Below are 27,065 nucleotides of genomic sequence, written 5' to 3' on the forward strand. Positions count from 1 at the left end.
CCCACTAGGAAAAATACGATAAGTTGCACAAAATTACAATGGTGCCCTAGGGCACGGCAAACCATATACTAAGTAAATGGTATAAGTAGAACGATTTAGGAAATTAAGATGCCCAGAGGCTGTAGGTTCGCTGGGACTACCCTATCCTAACCTTAGGTAAGTAAAGGGAGGCCCACGGGACGCGTGTGCATAGTGTGAACTCGAACGCGGAACAAAGTCAATGGGCAGAACAAATTACGAAAAGGTAAGTAAAAGACAGTTCCTACTAGTTACGACTAAAACGACAGGATACCTGGACACTAGGAGAGTCAATCTACCCTTGAGCACCGAAATGCTCTTGTTACCTCACCCACGGGCTGCGGGTGCATAGGTGTCAAAGTGTGTTGGGTTTCCGCGTCAAAGTCTATGGAGCCTTGGAGAAAGATGCTGCAGGCGACCAGGAGGAAGATGTCCGGTGCGATCCACGGTTGGATCGAGGAAGATGAAGACCTGAAAGTAGAGGGGACAATGTTCAAAGTCACTAGCCAGGGACCGGTGTGGAACCAGGAAGGAACCAGATGTCGTCGCGATCAGGTGAAGAGTGGACTCTTGACTCTGCAGCCACGTGGACCAGGTGGTGTCTTCGACCAGGATGGAGGCACGAGCTGTCCCACGCAGGCTCTCGATGTCGGCAGTGTTTGTTCCGGATTCGGCGTCAACAGGCCTTGGCAAAGGCAACCCACGCAGTGAGTGGAAAAGGCGTCTGGTGCGGACCAGGAGGGTCCGGGGTGCTCCTCTTTTGGAAGGCAGCAAGGGACAGTTTGGAGCAACCAGACCAGCAGTGTAGATTTCAAGGTTCGTCATCTAGGAGGTCACTAGCCAGCCGGCAAGTGACCAGACAATGCGTCGAGCAGCAACCAAGCAAAAGGGCCCCACGCAGATCTCGTGGATGCTGGAGGGCTGATCTTCGGTGCAGGGGCTGCTCGGGGCTGGGGCTTCTCAATCCCCAAAGCACTTTCTCGAGGATGCCTCTGAAGTCGTGCTGGAAGCGAAGTGCAGTTTCTTCAAGATGGCCGGTCCCAGGTGTCTCGTCGCACCCATGGATCTCAGCTGTGCTGCAGATGTAGGTAGAGGTCGGAGAGGTCTGGAAGTCCGGGTCTCGTCGGGCTCTGAAGTATGGATCTGGCAGGAAGGACCACAAAGTGAACCGCTAGGACGCTTGATGGTGCCTGCAGTTGCAGGGTGGACACTCCTTGCCCACAAGGGAGATTCTTCAGTCTTCTGTGGAGCAGAACGTCGAAGTCCAGAGTTTCTTTTTGTAAAGTTGTCAGGATAAATCTAATTTGAAATGGGACCAGCTCCTACCTTTATTCTCCTAAAGGGGGCTGCACTAGTGACTAGGTCCCTCCCATGGTTGAGACCAGGAAGGGGGGTGGTTACACCCCCTATCCTTTGTCCGGTTTCGCGCCAGAGCTGGGGCTGGAGTGCTCCAGCAACTGGTTTGAACCGGTGTATGCACAGGGCACCTTGTGTGCCCCAGGCATGTCTCATTCCTTTCAGGCCTGTCCTACCTAATACACAAAATCCTGTCTGGGGTGGTGCTAGCACCTCCCAAGGCAGGAAACCCTTTGTCCAGGCCTCCCTCGCTGGAAGGACTCCCAGCAGCAGGAGGTCAGACTTGTGTCTGTGGTGGCAGCATCCATTTTGTGATGCTGAGGCTCGAGTTAACTTTAACCGGGGTTCACAGTTACATACATGTCGTGTCCCTCTAAAAGGGTGGAATGCTACCCCCGTCGCCAGAACTGGCGAGGGGGTAGTATTCCAATTCGTATGACACCTTACTCGACATGTTTTGATAATGCTATACCAAAGTTAGCAATAACCGCGAGGATTATAATGCACTTAAGAGTATATGGTATAGCGTTATCATGGAACAGCTATAAGGACTTGGTTCCGCAAGCTGCAGACAGGCTCAGGTCATGCTAGAGCACCATCTCACATAATTCCAAGCACTCTGCCTTCAGGATTGCTAAGGCCTGCCATAGGAGTGACTGATAGGAGTATATGTGTCCATTTTGGGGTTAGATATAGGTATACTATGTTCGAGGCATGTGGGCTGCTAAATTCATATCTTAGCATTAGATCGCCGCCTAGTGTTGGGCTCGGATGATCGCACATTGTTGTCCTGGAAGAGTCTTCGAAGTATCCTGAGATAGGTGGCTCCTCCCCTGGACTACAGTGCGCATGGGCATCGGCTCCATCCCCAGATTGTTTTTTTCCGCCATTGGGTTCGGATGTGGTCTCGACGTCTTACTGTCGGAACCAAGAAAAACTAACTTTTAGCGGCCAAAAGGCCTCGATTTTCTTGCGTCGGTATTGTCTGCGCACGGTCTCGAGTCTTCCGTCTCTTGGAGCCGGAATAAGCGGAGTTTTCTTCGCTCTCGGAACTTTGAGGCCTTCTCATCGCGACACGACTGCAAAACTTTTCATGGAGCGGAGCCCGTTTAAGTACTGCCCGCTCTGTGGGTCCAAGTACCCACACATCGATCTACACCCCGTGTGTAACAAATGCCTTTCGCCTGACCACGACGACGGCAAGTGCAAGTTGTGTGCACAGTTCCGCTCAAAGAAGACTCTCAAGCTTCGGCGCGCGATGCGCATGGAAGCTAAACAAGCGGCCCCGGATCCGGAGAACATCTTCGGCGACCAAGACGAAGAGGACCAGGGTCATCATCTCCAAATCTCCCCACCCGAGACGGAGGTCGAGGCGGATCCGGGAGACGACGACGGAGTCGCGGGTCAAGGCCTTGAATACGTCGACGAGGTAGGAGACGACGATGAGATTTATGGGGCCGCGGCAGACAGCTCGGGGGACGAGCTCTGCCCCGAAGGTTACGAGGAGACCGACCGGGACACGGGATCGCCTGTCGGCCTTACCCAAGACCCGTTGCCGCAAGCCACAGCCCCGCCTTCGGGCCCGGCCACGGACTTACTTGCTGAGCAGACTGTTTCGAAACTGAAACCGAAACCATCGGGATCGACAACACCTAAAATGGCCGACCCGAAAACGAAACCGAAACTTAAGGACTCGAGTGTCCCTAAGATGGCTGCCGTGCCGGTGAAAACGACGGTGCCCGCTACCCCATCGACTCCGTCGACCTTCGGTCCGCAGAAGTCGAAGAAGTCCGTCGATTCCGATGCTGCAAAATCGAAACCGACGCCAGAGGAGGCGTCCTCCAAGAAAGATGGTCGGCACGGGTCAGCGGCTACGACGCCGTCCAAGCCCCCCAAAGTCGGCTCCAAGGAGGCTACGCAGGCACACGGAAAGAAGTCTGCGCCCCGAACACAGGAATCGGAGGCGGTAAAGACAGGATCCGCGCCCAAAGCGCACAAGGCCCACAAGGACGTCGGATCCGAGGGAAAGATCAGACCATCCTCGTCAGCGCCGAAACAAACTGTGAGTGAGGCGTCCCCCATAGCCGAATCACTGAAAAGAATCAGGGAGAAGGCCTTTGCCCCGTCGGCTCCGATACCGTCGCCGCAGCCGCAAAAGGACACTCCAGCGAAGCCATCTGGGAAACTTCTCTTTATTTTGCCGCCGAAGGAGGCGCCGAAAGCATTTTCAACCAAAGCGGCACCGAAACAGGTGATTTCTTCACCGACTGGCCCACTTCCCCGCCGGGTACTCGAATCCGAGGACGATTCAGAGCATTTCATCGACGCTGACACAGGCAAACTGACCCTCTATAAGAGGAAAATCACTTCGGAGCCAGTGGACCCCTATGTCATCCCACTAAAGAAGAAGAGGGTGCCCCTTGACGCCTCAGGCCTCACGGAACCAATCCAGCCTCCTCCGAGACGGAGCCCTACTCCCTCCCCAGAACACTCTGCGGGTGAGGGGTATGATGAGGACGAGCAGTACAATTTCCCAATCAATGAACCTGATGCACAACCGGATTCATATGATGACACTGGTGACCAGAACACCCAAGGTGCGGGGCAGGACCCGCAGCTTTTTAATGCACGGGCATCCCCGACTGAGGATTCAGCAGGTTTTCATGCACTACTCGAAAGGGCGGCAGCCAATCATGATGTGGACATGCATGCCGACCCGGTTGAGGAAGACTTCCTTTTCGACACTTTTTCAGTCTCTGAAAGGACAGTAAAGACACTGCCTATGCTTAAAGGAGTCCTCAAGCATGCTGGGGACATATTTAAGGAGCCTACAAGAGCGAGAGTGGTCAACCCTCGCATTGAAAAAAAGTACAGACCTGCACCTGCAGACCCCGCATACATTCGGGGACAATTGCCACTGGACTCTCTTGTGGTCGCCAATGCCAGGAAACGTGCCAACTCCCAGACTACGGGTGAAGCTCCTCCCCCGGATAAGGAATCCAAAGTGCTAGAGGCAGGGGGCAAAAGAGTAGCTGCACAGGCATCAAACTTTTGGCGCATCGCCAATACACAGGCGCTCTTGGCGCGTTACGATAGGGCGCACTACGACACCCTAGAACAGATTGTACAACACCTGCCTCCACAGTTCCAAGAGGGCACCAAACTGCTTATTGAGGAAGGAAAGCTGATCTCAAACGCAGCCATCAAGTGTGCACTTGACGCTGCGGACACAGCTGCTAGAGCTATCAACACTAGCGTTATGCTGAGACGACAAGCGTGGCTCCGCATCTCAGGGTTTAAACCGGATATTCAGACGACAATTCTTAATCAGCCAGTCAATCCTGATAGTCTGTTTGGTCCGGATGTTGACACCACCCTAGAGAAAATAAAGAAAGACACAGAAACTGCTAAGTCTATGGGGGCCCTACAGTCACAACAGTTTCGTGGCAGCAATTTTCGTCGCTCAGGTGCGCGTGGAGTCACCAGAGGACAAATGGGTCAACAATCCCAGTTCTCAAAAGGTGGGGCACAATCCTCGTTCACAAAACAGAACAAGGGAGGTTACAGAAATAACAGCAACAGAGGTCGCGGCAGAGGAAACAACAGCTCCCGCTCCTCTACTCCAAGCAAACAGTGACTCTCTGTCACTGCCCCCCGACCACCTAACACCTGTCGGGGGGAGACTGCAGCAGTTCCTGCCCGTCTGGAGAAACATCACCACAGACAGGTGGGTGCGACAACTAGTCCAGTATGGTTATTGCCTAGAGTTGAAGTCCACTCCACCCAACATCCCGCCAAGGCAAAGGCCTATGTCCGCAGAGCACTTGCTCTTATTGCAGCAGGAAGTAGTAGTGATGCTGCAAAAGGGAGCAATCGAGCTCGTGCCGGTGGGAGAGGAAGGCACAGGGGTATATTCCCTGTACTTCCTTATTCCAAAGAAGGACGGATCTCTCAGGCCCATTCTAGATCTACGTCCCCTCAACCTGTACATACTATCAGAACATTTCCACATGCTTACACTGCAACAGATTCTTCCCTTGCTAAACCAGGGAGACTTCTTAGCAACCTTGGATCTCAAGGATGCTTATTTCCACATTCCACTACACCCGTCACACAGGAAATACCTCAGGTTCACTATTCAAGGCAGGCACTACCAGTTCAAAGTCCTACCCTTCGGAGTCACAACAGCCCCGAGGGTGTTCACCAAGTGTCTGGCGACAGTAGCGGCGCACCTCAGGAGGCAGAACATCCATGTCTACCCCTACCTAGACGACTGGCTCGTGCAAGCCAAGTCAGAGCAACAGTGCGCCGCAGACATGTCGACTACAATTCACCTTCTTCACGATCTGGGTTTCTCCCTGAACTACCCAAAATCGCATCTTCAGCCGGCACATGTCCGGCAGTTCCTAGGTGCAACGATCAACACCCTGACGGCCATGGCTCAGCCAAACCAAGTCAGGATAGACTGCATGCAGGCTCTGATCCAAAAGTTCAGGCCACAACACTCGCTTCCAGCGAGAGTGTTCATGCAGTTGATAGGCATGATGGCCTCCTGCATCTTCATAGTCCCTCACGCACGGCTACATATGCGCCCGCTCCAGGAGTGCTTAGCGGATCAGTGGACACAGGCTCGTGGGCAATTGACAGACCTAGTGTTGGTTACCAGTCGGGCATACGACTCTCTGCATTGGTGGACTCCACACAACCTTTGCAAGGGCCGACTGTTCCAAGAGCCTGTGCCGCAGATTGTCCTGACAACGGACGCATCTCTCCAGGGATGGGGAGCTCATGTGCTCACTTACACAGTGCAGGGACTATGGACGACGCAGCAACAGAAGATGCACGTCAACTATCTGGAACTGATGGCAATCTTCATGGCGCTCAAGTCCTTCATTGTACATCTGTGCAACAAAGTCGTGCTAGTCCGGACGGACAACATGACCGCGATGTACTACATTCAAAAGCAGGGAGGCACCCACTCGCCACAGCTGTCTCATCTGGCTCAGAGCATGTGGAAGTGGGCCATTCAGAAGAACATTTTCCTCATGGCAGAACACCTCCCAGGAAAGGACAATCAGATGGCGGATCTGCTCAGCAGGTACAGCCATCAAATGCACGAGTGGGAGTTACACCCATCTGTCCTCCACCCGTACTTCCGGCAGTGGGGTCATCCGGAGATAGACCTGTTTGCCACAAAAGAGAATGCAAAATGCCAACTCTTTGCCGCCAGGTTCCCTCACCCACAGTCGCAGGGGAATGCGATATGGATGAACTGGTCAGGCAAATTTGCGTACGCTTTTCCGCCAGCCCCTCTCATACCGCTGGTCGCAAGAAAGCTAAGGCAGCACGAGATGACTCTCATCCTAGTTGCTCCAACGTGGGCGCGCCAGGCTTGGTACACCACGTTCCTCGAACTCTCAGTGGTGCCGCATCAAAGACTGCGCCTCACGCCCAGTCTTTTGACGCAGAACCATGGAGACATTCAGCATCCGGATCCGCAACAGCTCAACCTGGCGATCTGGCTCCTGAAGTCCTAGAGTTTGGATACCTTAACCTACCTCCAGAGTGCATGAGCATCATCAAGGAGGCGAGGAAACCAACTACTAGAGCATGCTATGCTGCAAAGTGGAAGCGTTTTGTCATTTACTGTACAGCCAATAACATCAACCCGCTAGATGCATCTATCCCCAACATCATCTGCTATCTGTTGCATCTTTACAAGTGCAATCTAGCGTACACTTCCATTCGGATACATCTATCCGCCATTGCGGCTTATCTCCAGAACAGGCAGCACCTCTCTGTCTTCAGAGTGCCCGCCATTAAAGCCTTCCTTGAAGGTCTGAAACGAGTCATTCCCCCAAGAACACCGCCAGCTCCGGTGTGGAACCTCAATGTCGTTCTCACCAGACTAATGGGACCGCCATTTGAGCCACTGCACTCGTGTGAACTCCAGTTCCTTACGTGGAAAGTAGCTTTCCTTGTAGCTATTACGTCTCTGAGGCGTGTCAGTGAGCTGCAGGCGCTCACAATCCAAGAGCCATTCATTCAAATTCATCCAAATAGGGTAGTGCTACGCACTAACCCCAAATTCCTTCCGAAGGTGGTGTCACAGTTTCATCTAAACCAAACTATTGACTTACCGGCATTCTTTCAAAACCCGCAAACGGTGGCGGAAAGAATGCTCCATACCTTAGATGTACGGAGGGCGTTGATGTACTACATAGACAGAACACAACCCTTTAGAAAAACAAAACAACTCTTTGTTGCCTTCGCACCACAACACAAAGGCAACCCAATTTCCAAAGCAGGGATAGCCAGATGGATTGTTAAGTGCATCCAGATATGTTATCAAAAAGCCAAGCGCACTTTAACAATACCCCCCAGAGCGCACTCCACACGCAAACTGGGGGCATCCATGGCTTTCCTAGGGAACATTCCTTTGGAGGATATTTGCAGAGCAGCCACGTGGGTTACACCACATACCTTTACAAAACACTACTGTGTTGATGTGCATTCCAAGCAGCAAGCTGCTGTAGGACAGGCTGTTCTGAAGACACTTTTTCAGGTTTCTGCAGCTGGCACGGGCAACCGCCGCTGATGGAGGGACTGCTATGTATTCTATGCTAAGATATGAATTTAGCAGCCCACATGCCTCGAACTGAATATGCTACTTACCAGTATGCATCTGTTCTTGGCATGTAGGGCTGCTAACATTCATATCGCCCGCCCTCCTCCCCGGTGCCTGTCGCAGCTGCAGATATACTATTGTATTTATTCATTAGCATGGACATCCTTTACACTTTTCACTCCATCTTCTGCCACAATGGCGAAAAACAATCTGGGGATGGAGCCGATGCCCATGCGCACTGTAGTCCAGGGGAGGAGCCACCTATCTCAGGATACTTCGAAGACTCTTCCAGGACAACAATGTGCGATCATCCGAGCCCAACACTAGGCGGCGATCTAATGCTAAGATATGAATGTTAGCAGCCCTACATGCCAAGAACAGATGCATACTGGTAAGTAGCATATTCAATCTACAGCAAAGGGTGATTACACCACCTTGCCCCAGCTGTCTTACCAGCCAGTTGTCTGTTTAGAGGGCCAGCCAGGGGTGGCATAATACATGCTTCAGCCCCTGGTAGGCCTTGGGTTCACCTATGCCCTGGGTACCTAAGGTACACTGTACAGGGGCTGATAAGGTGTCCCAATACCAATTGGTAAATGCACCTAAAGTACATGGAGTCCATTTTAACAGAGAGAGCAGGAAGCCTGGGGTCCTGAATAGCAGGATCCCAGGCCAATTAAGTAAAAAACCAGCAAAACACTAGGCAAAAAGTTGGGGGTAACCATAGTCAGATATCCACCTTCCTACAGTGGTGTTCAGCGGAGAATCTCCTCAGAGGGGTTCCCTTCCACAAGGACATTCCCACGCAGACTATCGTGACGGATGCGTCTCTCCACAGCTGGGGGGGGGCGCACTCCGCAGACTTACAGATACAAGGAATGTGGTCCCAGGCGGAGTCCACGTATCACATCAATTTCCTGGAACTCAGAGCTGTACGCTTGGCACTGAAGGCCTTTCATCCGTCCTTCCAGACCAACTCTCTGCTTGTACAGACGGACAATTCGATCACGATGTATTACCTCAACAAGCAGGGTGGCTCGAGATCGCGCACTCAGTCGCAGGAGGCGCAGGCGATCTGGCGTTGGCTTCTAGCCAGAGGACTGACAATAACTGCTACCCATCTACTAGGTGTGCAGAATGTTCTGGCCGACGCACTGAGCAGACTGATTCAGGAAAACCACAAATGGGTCATAAACGACGAAGTACTAGGAGAAGTCTTCGCAAGGTGGGGGACTCCAGACGTAGATCTGTTCGCCACCGCCGAAAACAGCAAATGCCGAGACTTCGCCTCCAGGTACTACCAGCAGGGGACGCTGGGGAATGCGTTATGGATCAACTGGTCGAACAGTTTCTGTGCGCTTTTCCACCCATTCCCCGGATTCCGGCGGTGCTCATCAAGCTGTCCCAGTCCAGGGCGCGGATGATCCTGATTGCCCCGGAATGGCCCAGGCAGTGGTGGTTCACGGACCTGCTTCACCGGTCTCTCCTTCATCACATACGGCTGCCGTGCCGGCCGGACCTTCTCACGAAGTTCGGGGGTCAGATGGTGCACCCCAACCTCTCGTCTTTGATTTTGGCGGCATGGCTCCTGAGATAGTGCAATATGGCCATTTGAATTTACCAGAAGATTGTATGGACATACTGAAGGAGGCTAAGCGACCTTCCACTCGGACTTCCTATGCTTACAAGTGGAAGCGATTTTGCAACTGGTGCAAGTCCAAGAACTATGACCCAACGACATGTAAGGAAGATGTCATCCTTCCGTATCTTCTACATTTGGCGCAGTGTGGCCTTAATGTCCATTCCATTAAGGTTCATCTCGCTGCGCTGACTGCCTACAGGAAGTGCCCTTCACAGACTTCCTTCTTCCAGATCCCTGTGATCAAGGATTGTTTGGAAGGCTTGAAGAAAGTGTTACCCCCTGTCCGGCTTCCTTCGGCTTCATGGGAATTGAACGTGGTGCTGTCCAGATTGATGAAGGAGCCTTTTGAACCTATATAACAAAAAAGGGAGAGAGAGTACATAGATGGATTCGTTCTCCCTAGCCAGTCGTATATAAACAAAAAGAATCCACTCTTATAATGGAAGGGTTTCCCTACTCTGGTTGGGAGCACCCTGTGTTTGTAAAATACCCCTCACACACCAAAAGGACCCTTGGTGTCATGCTTCATCATTGGGGTCTTTGCACCCCTCTACGGGATGCGGCGTGCTTCGACCAGCGACTACGCGGGAGCACTTTAAACTGATGGCTATGTGTGGTGTGTGAGGGTTGATTTCTATTTATGTTTTTTTATGTACGTGAGTGGTGGGGTTCTACGGCGAGTGATGTTTAAAAAGAGCCTAGCTCGTGGGGTCAGAAACAATTTTAATGGGCCCCCGGGCTGGCGCTATTAAAAACGTGCAGAATAAGGAGGTGTAGAACGCAGGGCAATGTGCATTACCTCCCATGTGTGTGTGTGTCAACATGTTTCGGAGTCTGTGCTCCTTCAGGTCCGAGTACACAAATCCCCACCTTACTCACGTTTCTCAAGTTAAAAGGTGTTTAAATTAACAAAAGTGAAATCTAGTGCAGGTTCTAATATGTACCTACAGAATATGCCAGTTGTCTCAATACAGTCGACCTGAAAAGGAAGAGGACAAAAAATATTTTCTGGTGGTCCGCTCCTTTAAAATAAAGCACTAGGCACAGTGACCTGTGAAAATCAATGAATCTTTGTGCGGGCTCCGATCACTAGACAAGAATGTCATGCTACTCGTGAAGTCGTGCCTGGCGTGAAAAAAGACAAATACAAGACATACATACACTCAACATAGAGCACACACTTTAAGAAAGAGTTCGTTGTCCATTTCCTTGTTTTATGGTGGTAATAAAGTTCAGGGATAAATATAGTGAGAGGTAATATGAGGAAAAAGAAACTGAAAGAGCATACTGTTATAAATCAATTCCAATGCCTCATGAGCCTCTGGAACGCTGGGGTCCACGTGCAGATTCGCTAACTGTAAGTGATGTACAGTTATTCAGTTTTTTGTACTAACATTCCCGATGGTGGTTCACCTCTGCTGCCAAAGTGACATACTCACGAAAGTCTAAGAGTGACTGCTTCCTGACTGCCCCATACGTGGCTCCGCTGAGAGTGCGGGGTCTGCCGTTGGGATTGTCGATTATATACTGCCGTTAATTGGATAGTCATAGGTGTGGAAGTTTTTTCTACTGTAGCTTTGGCTACTTTACTTGCTGGTTTGTTTTTATTGGTATTTACTATGTATTTATGGCATATTATTGCTTTTTTATGTACCGTGGGACTCCCACTCCGACGACGGGGAATGATTCAGGCATGTGAATCTATGAAAGACACCAATACTGGAGAACCACAGATTACAGGTAAGTAACTATTGTTAATATCTGCCATAGATTTAGATATAATTAGGCTCATTACCTTCTCAGATTTTCCCCGTTCCACCTTAGCCTTGTCCCGTTTAATCTACGTGGTTCAATGTTAACTACAGTTCTAGACATCCGCAGTGTTCTACGTTTCCAGATCTCAGTTCTCATTAGAATACGGTTATGGTCACTCAAGGTGGATTCCTCAATAACCGGGGTCAGAAAATATGGCACAATACTAGATGAAACCATAACATGGTCAATATGAGAATTACAGTTCCTGCCTGTATAGGTCGGAAGTGTTTGACCCTTGGCATCTTTGGCCAGCTGTAAGAGCTGTAAATTATAGGTTGACAGTAAGTTATTAATCACCTCCCCATACTCATTATGTGGGAAATGTGGTGTATTATCACCCTTGTTATTTTGAATTTTGAATCCCACATGTCCTGGAGAGCGACATTGGGCAGATCGGAATGTTAAAATCTCTTAACCAAATTAAATCAAAAAATGTATTTGCCCCCGATACAAGCTTCAATACGATACGGCACTTTCCAATTCAACTATAGCTTTTGTGCCGTGTACTATCGAAAATGTTATTGTAAAAATTAATTGAAAGCACCTCTTGGCCTTTCTTCTCGCGTATCCACAGGATTTGTGAATGTAACTCTACGGTTAAGTGTTTAACAGTCAGCACTAGATTCAAAGATAGTAAGACAAGCAAACCACCTTTAGCTCTACCATACCGGGACCTTGACGCTTCTAAATGATAGCATACAAACCCATCAAAACTCGGTTTAGTAAAACACCAGGTTTCCTGAAAACACAGGATGTCATATGATCTGATTAACTCGGCCCACCCCAGCTTTTTTTCCTTGGATGCCCATCCAGCTATATTCCAACTAACGATTGATATCCCCCTCATATTGCAGCAGTTGGTCCGGTCTTGGGCAGTAAAGCAGTTAATACCATCCCCTCCAAGCTCTACCTTATCTACACCAGCAATTGTATTATCTGCGCCTGTGGGTCCTCGGTCAATTGCCACCCTCTCTATCGTAAAGACAATTTGTGCCCATTGTCGATCATGTTTAGGTCCGCCTTCGGGGTTAGCTCCGGATCTATACATTTTTTCGCTTAATTGGTTCACCTGGTTATTAGGAATCACACACACGGGAGACCCACAATCCTGTGTATGTCAGTCATTTATATCTAGGGAGCTCAGCGCCTGATATCTATTCTGTACCGGAACCTCAAAGATTGGGCAATTAGTATGTATAAGACTAGGTGTGAAATATCTACTACTACTGTTAACAGGTGGTGCTTTGATAAGATGACTGTAAAAATAACCAAGTGGGCGTACGCAAATACTGTTCTCATCATAGTTTAGAGAGGCCGCTCTTAACAAAAAAGTTGCAACATGTTGGGGGTGTTTAAAATTAACAATGACACAATCACCCCTGCTAGTCTTTCTTGAGTTGCCAATCCAGTTTACCCTTCTGGTGGTAAGTATTTGATCAGAATAGGTAGTTGGAAACCCACATTGCTTATGCAAACAAGAAACTGTTTTGTTTTTAAGGGATTCGTGTGACTCTTGCTGGGGCTGGGTCGAGTTTAAATCAGAAGATGGTACATTAGTTAAAACAAATACATAGGGTGCACAATCGGGTGGGAGATTAATAAAACTACTTTTCTTTACTACTGGTACCTCCGTCATACTTTCTGGGACTGTTATTACCTGCTCTTTCTGACGTGTTATTCGTGCGGGGGCATGGGTAGTTTCTTTAGTTGTACTTGATCTCCCATTATTAGACTTTGGTGCACCTTTGCTAAATTCTGGGCCCTTATCAATACCCCTACATCTTTCGGCTGAGCCAATGTTGGCATCCAGAAGTCCACTTAATCTTAACACTTCTGTAGACATCAAATCTAGTTTAGCTACTAGGGGTTTAATAATATTTTCTAACTTGTCCCCTATAATGCTGGCTAGAAGATCAAGTTGCTCAGAATTCAAATTAACTATGCCATTTTTGTCCACTGGATCCGCATCCGGTGCAGTACTTTTGGGTGGTTTTTCAATTTTTCTTTTGTTATGATTCCCCCCACATTTAGGTTGCGCTTTCCTGCAAGTCCTTACTGCTCTTGGGGCCGGAGAGCACAGTGCTGGAGTGTCGTGAGTTGAATCCAATGTGTCCTGGTTGGGTGCTGAATAAACTGACACTTCCACTGTTAAATCAACAGGGTCACATCTATCATCCAGTGGTGATGCCATCGTTGGCGAAGGGGGGTGCATAAAATAGAGCGGGCGGACTCCCCTGACCTAGCGATTTTCTCCGCTCAGAATTAAATTTAACAACTTTTACTAAATATTTGTCCAGCTTGGCTTTTTGTTTAGACATGGTAGGCACTAGATGCGATTTTCCAAGGTTTGACTATAAAAGGCTAGAACAATAGGATACAGTACAGGTGTAAATTGTATTACCTCCGAAAGGCCAATGGTGGTGCAGATAAAATGGTCAATAAACAAGATTAAAATAATTCAAAATGTCTTACGTGGCACGTATAAGTAGTCTGTATAGCAGCAGCCAGGGGACCGGGCCCAGCCCAGCCACGGTCTGCCCCGGACTGTCAGACTGTCCCGCCCTTGTCCCGCAACGTCCTCGCGGGACGAGGGACCAGGCGAGTCTTTATGCGCCTCCTGGCGCATGGAAATTGTGCGTTCTGCCCCTAAGGATCCTGGGGCTTGTAGGCGTCGGTGTCAACAGCAGCGGTAGGACCGGCGGAGACCAGCCCGGCCGGTCGAAGAAAGCAAGGGGCGGAGATAAGCCCGGCCGCGTAAGGGGGAGCAGCGGGACCGAACAAACAGACTACCGTCCAGCCCCAGGTAATCTTGCAGCGCCCAGCAAAACACCAGAGGACTCAGCACCAGGCGAGTCTTTATGCGCCTCCTGGCGCGTGGAAATTGTGCGTTCTGCCCCCAAGGATCCTGGGGCTTGTCGGCGTCAACAGCAGCGGTAAGACCGGCAGAGCCAAGCCTGGCCGGTCGAAGAAAGCAAGGGGCGGAGCTAAGCCCGGCCGCGTCAGGGGGAGCAGCGGGACCGAACAAACAGACTACCGTCCAGCCCCAGGTAATCTTGCAGCGCCCAGCAAAACACGAAGAAGAAGTCTTTGTAGTCACGAGATAGGTGACTCCTCCCTTGGACAATACTGCGCATGGTCATCGACTCCATCCTCAGATTGTTTTTTTCCGTCACTGGGTTCGGATGAAAGTTTTCCGCTCCGGCTAGCAAAGACTTTTTTAGCAACTTCGAAGCATAAAGACTTTATAAAAACATTTTCGACATTGAATAGACTTGTCGACATCACCAGCCACATTCCGGTGCGTCGACGCGGGCCGTTAGGCCTATCGGCGGCGTACGGCCTACGCCTCATGGACAGAACTCCATTCAAGAGATGCCCGGTATGTCGAGCAAAATTCCCTCATAGCGACCTTCACGAGGTCTGCAACCTCTGTCTATCGCCGGAAGACAACGAGTCGACCTGCACAGCTTGTGCATCCTTCCGATCGAAAAAGACCATTTGGGATCGGAGGGCACGTCGACACGAGATGAGGAGAACGGCCCCAGCACCGGAGGCCATCTTCGAGGAGGAGATCATCGAAGAAGACATCTCCGAGGGCGAGGACATCTCCGAAGACGAGGCTCCACTCGCCGCCGAGGAAGACTCGCCTGATCTCCAGATCATATCAGAGGCAGAGGACTCAGATGACTCGATCCCATCTCGTCAACCCGTGAATACTCTTGCCCCTGCACAACAGACACTACCCAAGCCAAAGGCAACGGTCAGCACTCCGCCCATGGGGCCCAGTTGAGAACGAAATATTCCCTCAACCGCCCCGCCTTTGGGCTCGGCTCCGAGGAAAACAACTACGCCTTCCAGTGCCTCGGCACCGACAAAACCACACATGCCAATTCCACCTCTTCCATCGGCACCAAAGCATACACATCCTTCGACACCGCAGGATTCTTCGACACCGAAGCCAAAACGCCCTTCAGTGCCCAAAGACAAAGATCCTTCGGCACCCAAACCAAAAGATGCACCGGTGCCGAAGCCAAAAACTGTACCGGATCCCCAAAAAGCTCCGGATCCAAAACCTTCCGGTTCCAAAAATAAAAATGGAAAGCCAGCATCCGAAGCCTCCAGGCCAACGAGACCTGTCTCTTTTCCAAAAACTCCAACATCGGTACCAAAGACTCCAAGGCCTGATTCAGAGACACCTAAACCCTCTAACAAGCCTACCAAGCCAAAACCACATTCGGCACAGAAAAATTTGCCACGGGACTCTAACGCGCCTCCTACAGCAAAAAACACAAAACAACCCCTATCGGCCACGAAAAAATCGACGCCGAAGAAGGTTGCAGAGGAAGAAGAACTGTTTAGACCAGATCCTAAACAAGAGAGTCCATATCAACCCAAAAACTGGACATGTGGAAGCTATTCCTTACAAGAAGAGACCAGCAGACACACCACTTCTACCTGTGGTTCCTACCAAAAAGAAAGATTGTGCAACTTCTCCAATGCACCCTTCCTCTCCTTCACCTTCTTCCTCTCCTATTCCTTCTTACATTTCACCTGAAGTTTCTCCTGTTCAATCTCCTGCATCATCACACCACACTGATGAGGTGTATGATCTAGGTGGAGGGAATGACATAACAGAGCCAAATGCATACCCTGTAGATGAGGATGTCGATGCAGATACATATCCAAGAGAGAATGATTTATATGACTTCCCACCACACAATGTGCCCGACATTCCTGATCCTCAATCCTACCCAACAAAACCTTCCCCTCCAGAAGATAGTATTGGGTTTAATCATCTCTTAAATAGAGCTGCCCTTTACCACGGGGTTTCAATGCACTCTGATGCTATTGATAAGGATTTTTTACTTGATACATTTGGGCAGTCACAAAGGTCTACGCAAATACTACCCATGATCAAAGGAGTCATTAAACATGCTCCAGAAGTATTTAAAGACCCGGTACGTTGTAGGGTGTTAAATCCAAGAATAGAAAAAAATATAGACCAGCACCATCTGATCCAGTCTATATTAAGGGACATCTGCCACTAGACTCTTTAGTAGTGTCCAATGCAAGGAAAAGGGCTAATTCCCAGACTTCTGGTGACACGCCCCCATCTGACAAGGAATCCAAAGTTATTGATGCGTCAGGGAAACGGATTGCTGCACAGGCTACAAATATATGGCTCATAGCAAATACACAAGCCCTGCTCTCACGCTATGACAGGGCTCACTACGACCAATTAAAAAAACTGCTAGAGCACCTCCCAGATCAATACAAAGATCAGGCAGCAGAGCTCATACAAGAAGGCAAATTAATATCTAATGCCTCAATTAAATGTGCACTAGATGTAGCTGACACAGCATCCAGAGCAGTCAATACTAGTGTTATACTCAGACGACATGCGTGGCTACGCATTTCAGGGTTTAAGACGGAGGTTCCGACTGCCATCTTGAACCAGCCCTTCAATCAAAACCAATTGTTCGGGCCGGAAGTAGACACTACACTGGAAAAGATGAAAAAAGACACGGACACAGCTAAGTCTATGGGTGCATTACAATCCGCACAGACTAGAAGTTCTTTTCGCCGCTCCTTTTATAGAGGAGGCTCTAAGCAAACCGGCGCAGATACGACATCATCTTTCAAAATGCACACACAGACCACCTCCAACAAAGGCTACTTTAGAGGAGGATACAGAGGCAATAATAATAAGGGAAGAGGTAGAGGTAACAACAACAACCGCTCCTCTTCCACTCCCAAACAGTGACTTCCCCCTGCCTCCCCTACAGCATTCCACTCCTGTGGGGGGCAGATTATCACAGTTCCTACCTGTCCTTGAATTCCATCACAACAGACAGGTGGGTGAGACAAATTATCCAACATGGCTACTGCCTAGAACTCACAGCAACCACGCCAAATATACCACCCAGGCAGCGTCCAATGTCTACAGACCATATGACTCTGCTTCAACAGGAAGTTCTAGCACTTCTACAAAAGGATGCTATTCGATTAGTTCCTTTAGAAGAACAGGGAACCGGAGTGTACTCCCTGTATTTTCTAATCCCCAAGAAGGACGGGACACTCTCAAACCTTAGGCCCCTCAACCATTTCATACAATCAGATCATTTTAACATGATCACTCTGCAACAAGTACTCCCACTACTACAACAAGGCGATTTCCTTTCAACACTAGACGTAAAGGACGCCTACTTTCACATTCCCATACATCCTGCTCACAGGAAGTATCCTAAGGTTTGTCATACAAGGACAGCACTATCAGTTCAAAGTACTGCCATGCGGGGTCACAACAGCACCACGAGTGTTCACAAAGTGCTTAGCAGTAGTAGCAGCACATCTCAGAAGACAACAGATACAAGTCTTCCCTTACCTAGACGATTGGCTCATAAAAGCAAAATCAATCAGTCAATGTGTCCAACACACAAAAAAAACAATTCAAGCACTGCACAACTTAGGGTTTACCATGAACTACACCAAGTCACACCTAGAGCCTTTGCACATTCATCAGTATCTAGGCGCTACCATAAACACATCTACAGCTCTAGCGTATCCCAGTCCACCGAGGATACAGAGCATTCAGACCTTAGTCTCCATTTTTCAACACCAGCAGTCTCTCCAAGCCAGAGTGTTCATGAGACTAATAGGCATGATGGCATCTTGCATCTTCATAGTCCCACATGCAAAACTGCAAATGCGTCCGTTACAGGAATGCCTAGCACGACAGTGGAATCAGGCTCAAGGTCAGCTCACAGACCTGGTGTTGGTAGACGACCGTACATATCGCTCTCTGCAATGGTGGAACACCAAAAACTTGACAAGAGGACGGCCGTTCCTAGAGCCTGTTCCACAGATAGTGCTCACAACAGACGCATCCCTCACAGGATGGAGAGCCCATCTCTTACAATATACCACACAAGGCCAACGGAACAACCAACACATTTTTTTCCATATCAACCATCTAGAGCTGCTAGCAATCACATTTCAAGTGCAAGTAGAAAACAAAGCTGTCCTAATCCGGACAGACAACATAACAGCCATGTACTATATACAAAAACAGGGGGGGGGGGGGGGGGGACACTCTCTACAACTGTCCCAACTCGCACAGAACATTTGGAGATGGGCCATTCCTCAAAACATACACCTGACGGAACACCTTCCAGGAATTCACAATCAGATAGCAGATCTGTTGAGCCGACAGTCACAACAGATCCACGAATGGGAACTACATCCACAAGTGCTTCAACCATTCTTCCAAAAGTGGGGCATCCACAGATAGATCTGTTTGCCACCCACGAAAACGCAAAAGGCCCAACCTTCGCCGCCAGGTTTCCACACCCACGGTCGGAAGGGAATGCAATATGGATGAATTGGTCAGGCAGATTTGCGTACGCTTTTCCGCCTCTCCCACTCATTCCACTAGTAGTGCGCAAGCTCAGACAACAGTCTCTCAAGCTAATACTAGTAGCTCCCACATGGGCACGCCAGCCGTGGTTCACCACACTACTAGATCTCTCACTGGTTCCACATCAAAAGTTAAAGCTCACACCCTCCCTGTTAACACAGAACCATGGAGAAATAAGACACCCAGAACCAAGCCAACTGAATTTGGCGATCTGGCTCCTGAAGTCTTAGAGTTTGGTTACTTAAACCTGCCACCAGACTGTATGAACATAATTAAAGAAGCTAGAAGACCCACTACCAGAGCGTGTTATGCCGCTAAGTGGAAAAGATTTGCAATATATTGTAACAATAATCACATTGATCCACTGGATGCTTCCTTCCAAAATATCATTTGTTACCTTTTACATCTACAAAGGTCTAATTTGGCTTATTCGTCCATACGCCTTCATCTGGCAGCAATTGCAGCCTATTTACAGAACAGGCAACATATATCTCTCTTCAGAGTACCTGCAATAAAAGCATTCATGGAAGGATTAAAACGAATAATCCCACCTAGGTTACCACCTGCTCCGGTATGAAACCTAAACATTGTCCTTACAAGAGGTATGGGACCCCCTTTCGAGCAATACACAAGTGTGAATTGCAATTCCTAACATGGAAAACTGCTTTCCTTGTTGCCATCACCTCTCTCAGAAGAGTTAGTGAAATACAAGCATTCACAATACAACAACCATTTTTCAAATACATCCTAATAAAGTGGTTCTTAGGCCTAATCCAACATTTCTGCCAAAGGTTATCACTCCTTTTCACCTTAACCAATCAGTAGAGCTACCGGTGTTTTTTCAAAACCCGGACTCTGTTGCAGCAAGGGCTTTACACACCTTAGATGTTAGAAGAGCCCTGTTATACTACACAGATAGGACTAAATCCTTTAGAAAGATAAAACAATTATTTGTATCTTTCTCTCCCCCACACAAAGGCAACCCCTTCTCTAAGGGGGGAATTGCCAGGTGGATTGTAAAGTGTACACAAACACTAACAGTTCCTCCTAGTCACACTCCACTCGCAAACTAGGAGCCTCTATGGTTTTCTTAGGAAATATACCACTGAAGGACATATGCAAGGCAGCAACATGATCTACAATACACACCTTCACTGAACACTATTGTGTTGATGTGCAGGCCAAACAGCAAGCTGCAGTGGGCCAAGCTGTCCTTAAAACACTGTTTCAAAATACTGCAACGGATACAAGCGACCACCGCTAGGGGAGACACTGCTGCACAATCGATTCAAAAGTGTACGATCTGCAGCTCATATGCCTCGAACGGAAAATGCTACTTACTAGTATGCATCTGTTCTTGGCATGTAGAGCTGCAGAGTCGTACACGCCCTCCCGCCTCCCCGGGACTTGAATCCGTTTCAGTTCTCATCTTAGTTAGATGCACACGCATGGACATCCTTTCTCTTTACTTCTACTAACGCAATCATTTCCCATCATGGTGAAAAACAATCTGAGGATGGAGTCGATGACCATGCGCAGTATTGTCCAAGGGAGGAGTCCCCTATCTCGTGACTACAAAGACTTCTTCCAAGAAGACAACCTGCAATCATCCGAGCCTAACACCAGGTGGCGATCTATTGCAAAAGTGTACGACTCTGCAGCTCCACATGCCAAGAACAGATGCATACTGGTAAGTAGCATTTTCCTTCTTTCTGGTATCACAGGTAAGTAGCCTTTCTTTAATCTTATTTTATGACATAAAAATGTGACTAGAGTATATATATTTTAAACATGTAATGTTTAATCCATTCACATTCTAAACAGAGTAACTCATCATGTTTCCTTGATTTGACTTCTGGTGTAATCATTTCAGGTTCAAATGAAGGATTTCAGATTCTCCTACAAATTTAAAATGGCCTGCAAAGAGGATGTACTTAAACATTGCTCCAATATTAAAAAGAAGTAAGTGATAACATGTTTTCTGATTTTTTTTTAAGCCTTTGCTATCAGGCGGTAAGGGACCAAGTCATGTTATTAGGGGGTAATGTATTGGGCCTAAAAGTGATGGCGGTAGTATAAATGGAGAATGATTTTTAGATCGAAGACTGCCAGACAGAACACCTGTCTTGTTGCGAAAGAGCTATTGCGGAAACTTCAATAGCTGATCTGAAAAGCAACTGTGCCCATTGCTTCCACTGACTTTTTATTTTGTTACTCTGATTTGATTACAATCCTTTCTATGACGTTATTTGCTTTAGTTCGCCCTTCTTGTCTTTGTGCTTGCTGTGTAACATATCTTGATTACCACCTCTTTAGTTAGTTGCTTTCTCTGCCTCCACTGGTGTTTGCTTCCAGAGAACTATTTTTTTCTTTTCCTTAAAGCACTCGTTGAATGCATGTTTTATATTTGTCTCACTTGTCTGCTTCTCTGCCCACCTCCAATGCGCCACATTCTATCCCCTATTACTTCTCACCCCCACACAGTGCTCTACATTATCCTCTTGATGTGTCCACCCCCTCTCCCAGAGCTCCACAGTGAAATCTCTCATGCCCTTCTTTCACCCTACCCAGCATAACCTATTATTTCATGGCCTTCTCTTCCCCCACCTAGCACTCCATGCTGTACTTTGAACTGTGTCCTACTTCTTATGCCACCCCGTGCTCTACGTTGTCCTCTTGCCTTTGCGTTGGATTGGAGATGTGTTCATGTGTAGGAGCAACTACAGATTTACTTGGTGGCTGTATCGTATATATTGCCAGTGTTCGTTCGTTTTTGCTGTATGATTCCATTGTATTTTAGCATATTTTGTAGAATTCCATGGTTTAATGATTTGTTTGGTATGATATCTTAATTTAAAAGTTTTCTATTGTAGGATTTGCCCACAACATGTCTTGAATTGATGACGAGTTCAAGCAACTGCTGCTCTCCCATTGATAACTTAAGCTTTGAATTTTCTTTCTTTTGTGAGTCCTCTTAGAATCATGTTGAATGGGTAGACACTGCATTAGTCCCGATGCAATGCACTACTTTCTCTGATAGCTTTCTTCTATCATTTATCTTCTGCTTTTGTCATTTATTCCTGTTGCTCTCTAAAAGTCATCTTACGGAGTATGAATTTCCTGAGGGTGTGGATAAAGATGCTTTCCTGTCTTGCTGTTTGCAAGCAATGCCGTTCAGGAGAGAACATTCAGTGGTTGCCTTATTGAAGGGCTTGACGTTTTTACCACATTATTAGCAGTTAATTTTAAGTTAAAACAAAAAACACCTAAAGATCTTTGAAACACCATTACCTCTACCACATAGGCTGTAAATATATGAAGACACTATTTAAAGTTTAAATGTTTTATCCAAGGGAAATATGTTTTGAAATATTGACATTGAAGCATCAAACAACCAAATGCCATTTCTCTTAATGTGGTTATAAGATTTACTTTTTAATGTGGGTCCTGGAATATTAATATAAGCTGAACAGGAAGTAAACTAAAAGCGGTTTGTGGTATTGAATTATGAGATGCTCTAGTGCTCCGGTTAGTGCCAACATTAATTTTAAAAATGGTTCGTGCTTGTAAAGTTATACCTGTAAAATGTGTTACCAAAAGAAAAATATGTGCTTTCAGATCCAATAGGGAAGCTTACCTTCTCGTGATAGAACTCATACTAGTTGGGTAGAGTACCAAGTGTTCAAGAAATCCATTATATTCAAAAGGTCCTAGAAGCCGTGCCTCTTTTTGTATTTACTTCGGATTTCAAACAATTGTTTTGGCGCTGGTGTTTGAAACCACTATATGCCACACAATTATGTTGTATTTAACAGTTGCATATAGCACATGGGCTTTGTCAAAGTGAAATCATTGTGTTGTATTGATCTGATGAATGGATATTTTAAAAGCGTTATTTATTCTTCAATTGAGTGTTGATTAGCTGTTCCTTGCTTAACTTGTGATTTGATAATTGCCAATATAATCTGTCCCAAACTGATTTTCCCAATAGTAGGGAAACAATGGGGTTCTTTATGTAACAGGTAAGAAGAGTGCCCTATAAGTAACATTTTGAACATGATATAGAAAAAGTGAATGATCTGATGAATATGTGCATTTTACCTTTGTATTTGGTTTTTCTTGTTTTCTTACAGTTTAATGTTGTTGTAGCTGTCGGTGACAAAAAAATAATTGAAATGAGTTATAATAACTGGGATTGTTATATCTTTTCAAGTAACTATTCTCTTTCTCTGTAATCTGTTAAATGTTTCAATAAGTGTTGAAATGTCCTCCCACTGTCACTTGTGATATTCAAATGTCATGGGTGGGAACAAGGACATTTTGCTGGGGATCCATTCTTGCTAGCAAGTCCCTTATTTTGACTCCAACTTTTGATAGCACATTAAACACACACTGAAACACTGAAGCAAATCACCTTCCTATCATTTTGGTTTCCTTTTCTACAGGGTAGATGTTGTGATCTGTCTAAGCACCACAGTGCGTAACGACACACTGCAGGAGGGCAAGGAACAACGGATTTCTTTGAAGTGCCGTAAACAGCTGCGTGTGGAGGAGTTGGAAATGGTAAAAACCAAATAGAATCCTCAGGATCATGTCTTCTGCTTGCTTATGTAATCAAAATCAATTTCACAACTAACGTCCGTCCATAAAACCAATGTGATAGTTCACAAGATTCTCTGCATGGATGATAAATCACTTCTATTTAGATATTCTGCTTTTACCCAGCTAAATAGCAGTGGCATATTTTTCCATGTGTCAGAATTAATGTAAAGAAAGCCCTCTGAGCAATTGACAGTTCAATTTCCGCTTTCACAGCTTTTATAATTTTGCTTCTGATGTATAATTCTACTTGCAGATTCCTCACCTGTAAAATATTCCTAGGCACCAGAGTCGATCAGGAAGCTTCGGAGATCTCACGTCGCTGGAAGAGAGATCTGGGTTCATATCGATGCCAAAAGTGCTGTCAAAGGATGCCACTGAAGCCATATAGTGCCGGTCACAGCACCATTTTTCTACACAGATCTTGAGCTTGTTCTCTCATAAGTGAGTTTTTTTGACCACAGAAAATTCTTCAGTGCAGTCATATCACTTCCAAAACATGGGATCGAACAACAAATCTAGCACCTGAGACTCGAGACTCATGCCTCAGCATGCATCACGGTCTAGGCTTCAATCCATATCTTTCCACTCATTCTTCAGGGACAATGAAAAAGCAGCACAGGACGCATAAGAAACGTAGAAGAGGTAAGTCTCTCATAGAATCTTCATCCTCGGAGCCAGAGTTCGACAGCTGATTCTCCAGGTGGCTATGCACCCCAGCCAGACTGACCTTGGATCCTACCCAGGCGTCTTCCATCCCCACACCTTTGGCGCTAGTACCTTACATCACGGATCCTTTGTCTCTAGCCAATCTAACTTTCCAGGAATTCCCTGCTCTGAAGACACATCTCTGTTTCTCAACACGATATTTGGGATTCTCGCTAGAGCCTTGAACACTTCAGGGGCACCTCTAGAACAGGGAGCATCATTTGACCTCCCAATGTTCATTCCTGTGGTGCCATACGACTCTGGATCTGCGGCGTCTCCAGCATTCATGCCTGTGCACAACTACACAGCCCAACTAGCATTGTACCCAGCACCACCAATTGAGCCACCGACACCACCTTTGGAGCCATACTTAGTGCAAGTGGCACTGCCTCTTACCATGGAGCCACCTCCTCGCAAAAAATCCAGAAGGGAGGTACAAAGACTTATTGAAGAGGAAGAGTGCAGACATGGGATCCATGCCCGCTTTGGATAAGACTCCGGCCCTCTTTCCTATACTGTGATGATTCTAGTGGTGTAGAATATCCCTATGAAGTGCCAGGTTTATCCTCTGCTAGTGGGTTAGACCTTTCCATAGAAATTGACATTGAAATTTCAGCCATACCTCCATCCCTAGAAGCCATGTTACTTCAGTTACTGATATGGATGTGTGAGAATATGGGGTTCTCTTCCAAGGGATACTCCTCAAAGTCATAAGCACTGAATAGTCCCGCCCATGTCGAAGACTCTGCCGACATCTAGTCATGGGCACTCGGCACGAAGACGCTCAGCTTCACCATTGCAGATGTTGGGGCAAAATCTATTGACATCGAGGAGATCGCCGTCAAGAAGATAGACTTCTAGACCACTGTCCTCTTACACATCTCCACCGGCAAAGAGACAGATTGCCTCAGTCACCTGTACTGACGTCAAGAGATCCTTTGACGTCGAGGGAAATTAGAGTGGTGCAGTCCCAGGAACCAACATAGAGATGGTTGACTAAGGAGCGCATCATCTTCTCCTGGCCTGAGAATTGTACAGATCACGCCGGAGGGATCCCAGGCTCGAGAACAGCACACTCCTCCGATAAACTTCTCACCGAGATGGCTGAGGAATGTGAAAGAGTGGTCAAGGGGCAATCCAGGGTCGGCCTATTCTCAGATATATTCCCCCGCAGGAACATCCGGTAGAGGGGTGCGTCCACCGACACCAGCCACAAGGTCTCCTCTGGGGTCTCCAAGGCAACAATCTCCAGCTTCAAGGAGATATCGATAGAGGACACCACTCTGGCGCTCCCTGACTAGAACTAGCACTCCCATTCCTCAAGGCCTCGGAAGCGTAGACATAGGTCTCCATCGTGGTCTAAAACACCTCCAGATCCTTGGTGGAAGACTATTCCCCTACTTTGTCTGCCACTCCTCCTGCCAGAGTGTCACCAGTGGACGACATCATTACTTTCAACAAGGTACTATGTAGGGGGGGGGGGAGGCTGCAAAATGAACCATTGAGATGCCTTCTGCAACTCCTTAGGCACCAGTCATCCTAGAAACCCTCCTTCATAGGTCGTCATCTAGACCTCTGCTTCCCTTGGTACCTGGTCTACTGGAGCCTGCGCTTCATACCTTTCTCACTCCTGCGCCAATAGGAGCAGCAGCACTGCGCATAATCAAATAGTACAGAGCCTCAGACCAGGATCCACTGTTTGAGGTCTGATCCCCCACCAGACTGTCATAGTGTCAGCAGCAAGCAAAGCGCACTCTGGGGCGTCCTCCTCCGTAGTCCCTCCTGACAAAGACAGCAATTCAATGTAATCTATTGGGAAGAGAATGTGTAGCACCTCAACCTCTTATATGAAGGTCGCTGCACTCCTGGGAAGATACGATCGATCACTCTGGGACCACCTCTCAAGGTTCATGGACAGCCTGCCAAAAGAAGACCGGCGGGACTTCCAGGAGATCCTACAGGAAGGAGGACTCGTAGCGAACCAGGTCATAAGTGCAGCAGCCGAATATTCAGATCTGGCAGCTCATGGTTATTCGCATGGCATATGTGCTAGGCGCTCCTCCAGGCTGAGACTCACAGGCCTAAATCATCATGCAGATGTTGACATGAAGAGGTGTGGCGCCGCGGCCAGGGCGACTGACTCCGGAATCTGGGGATCACGGTTCGATCCCCGGCACCGGCGGCAGATTAGCCCAGCACCATGTGACTCTGGGAAATAGCTTGCTTAATCTTCCCGACGGCCCCCAGCGCCTAGAGACCCTTACGGGTAATTGTGCGCTTTACAAATGTGGATTTAGATGTCCAGAATGAAGTCCGAGCTTGACACCCTGAAGGCAGTAGGTCTGGAAAAACGTAATGATTTCAGATGCCATTACCGTCCTTATGACCGCCGCCAATACCAACAGAGGCTTCAAACCCCTCACTGGTTCTCGCAACACCATTCCAGATCCCACTTTCACCAGCGCCGACCTGGATGAGGACGAGGGGCGTCCAAGCAACAACTCCCCCTGCTGAACAGCAGCCAAAGCAGTCAGAGCTTGCTCCCCCCAGCTCGGTTACCTACTCCGGTGGGGGGAGGGAAGTATCATGTTTCATTTAGACGAGTGGCACAAAATCACAAAGGACAATTGGGTGCTCGATATTGTGCAGAAAGGGGACTCCATCGGATTAAAGTCCCCTTCACCGGCAATACTGACTTGAAGATCATCAGTACATTAGCAAAACCTACTTCGGGTGGTGGTATCCATCCTGTTACAAAAGCAGGCCATCAAAAAAAGTTCCCTGGCGCCAACATCGATTTGGGATTTATTCCTGTTACTTCTTAGTTATAAAGAAATACCCAACCATGGAGTACAGACCTATACTCGATCTCAGATTTTTAA

General features: G+C 47.8%; 1 protein-coding gene across 1 annotated transcript in view; it reads left to right on the forward strand.

Annotated features, from left to right (window-relative positions):
- Nucleotides 1–27,065, forward strand: part of GLG1 (golgi glycoprotein 1) — a 694,561-nt gene that overhangs the window by 468,206 nt on the left and 199,290 nt on the right. The window contains exons 16-17 of the mRNA XM_078669216.1: nucleotides 20,750–20,838; nucleotides 23,322–23,439. Coding sequence (XP_078525342.1) covers nucleotides 20,750–20,838; nucleotides 23,322–23,439 — 207 coding nt within the window. The remainder of the gene's footprint in view (nucleotides 1–20,749; nucleotides 20,839–23,321; nucleotides 23,440–27,065) is intronic.

The sequence above is a fragment of the Lissotriton helveticus genome, chromosome 12, assembly GCF_964261635.1.
Source record: "Lissotriton helveticus chromosome 12, aLisHel1.1, whole genome shotgun sequence".
NCBI classification, from domain to species: domain Eukaryota; kingdom Metazoa; phylum Chordata; class Amphibia; order Caudata; family Salamandridae; genus Lissotriton; species Lissotriton helveticus.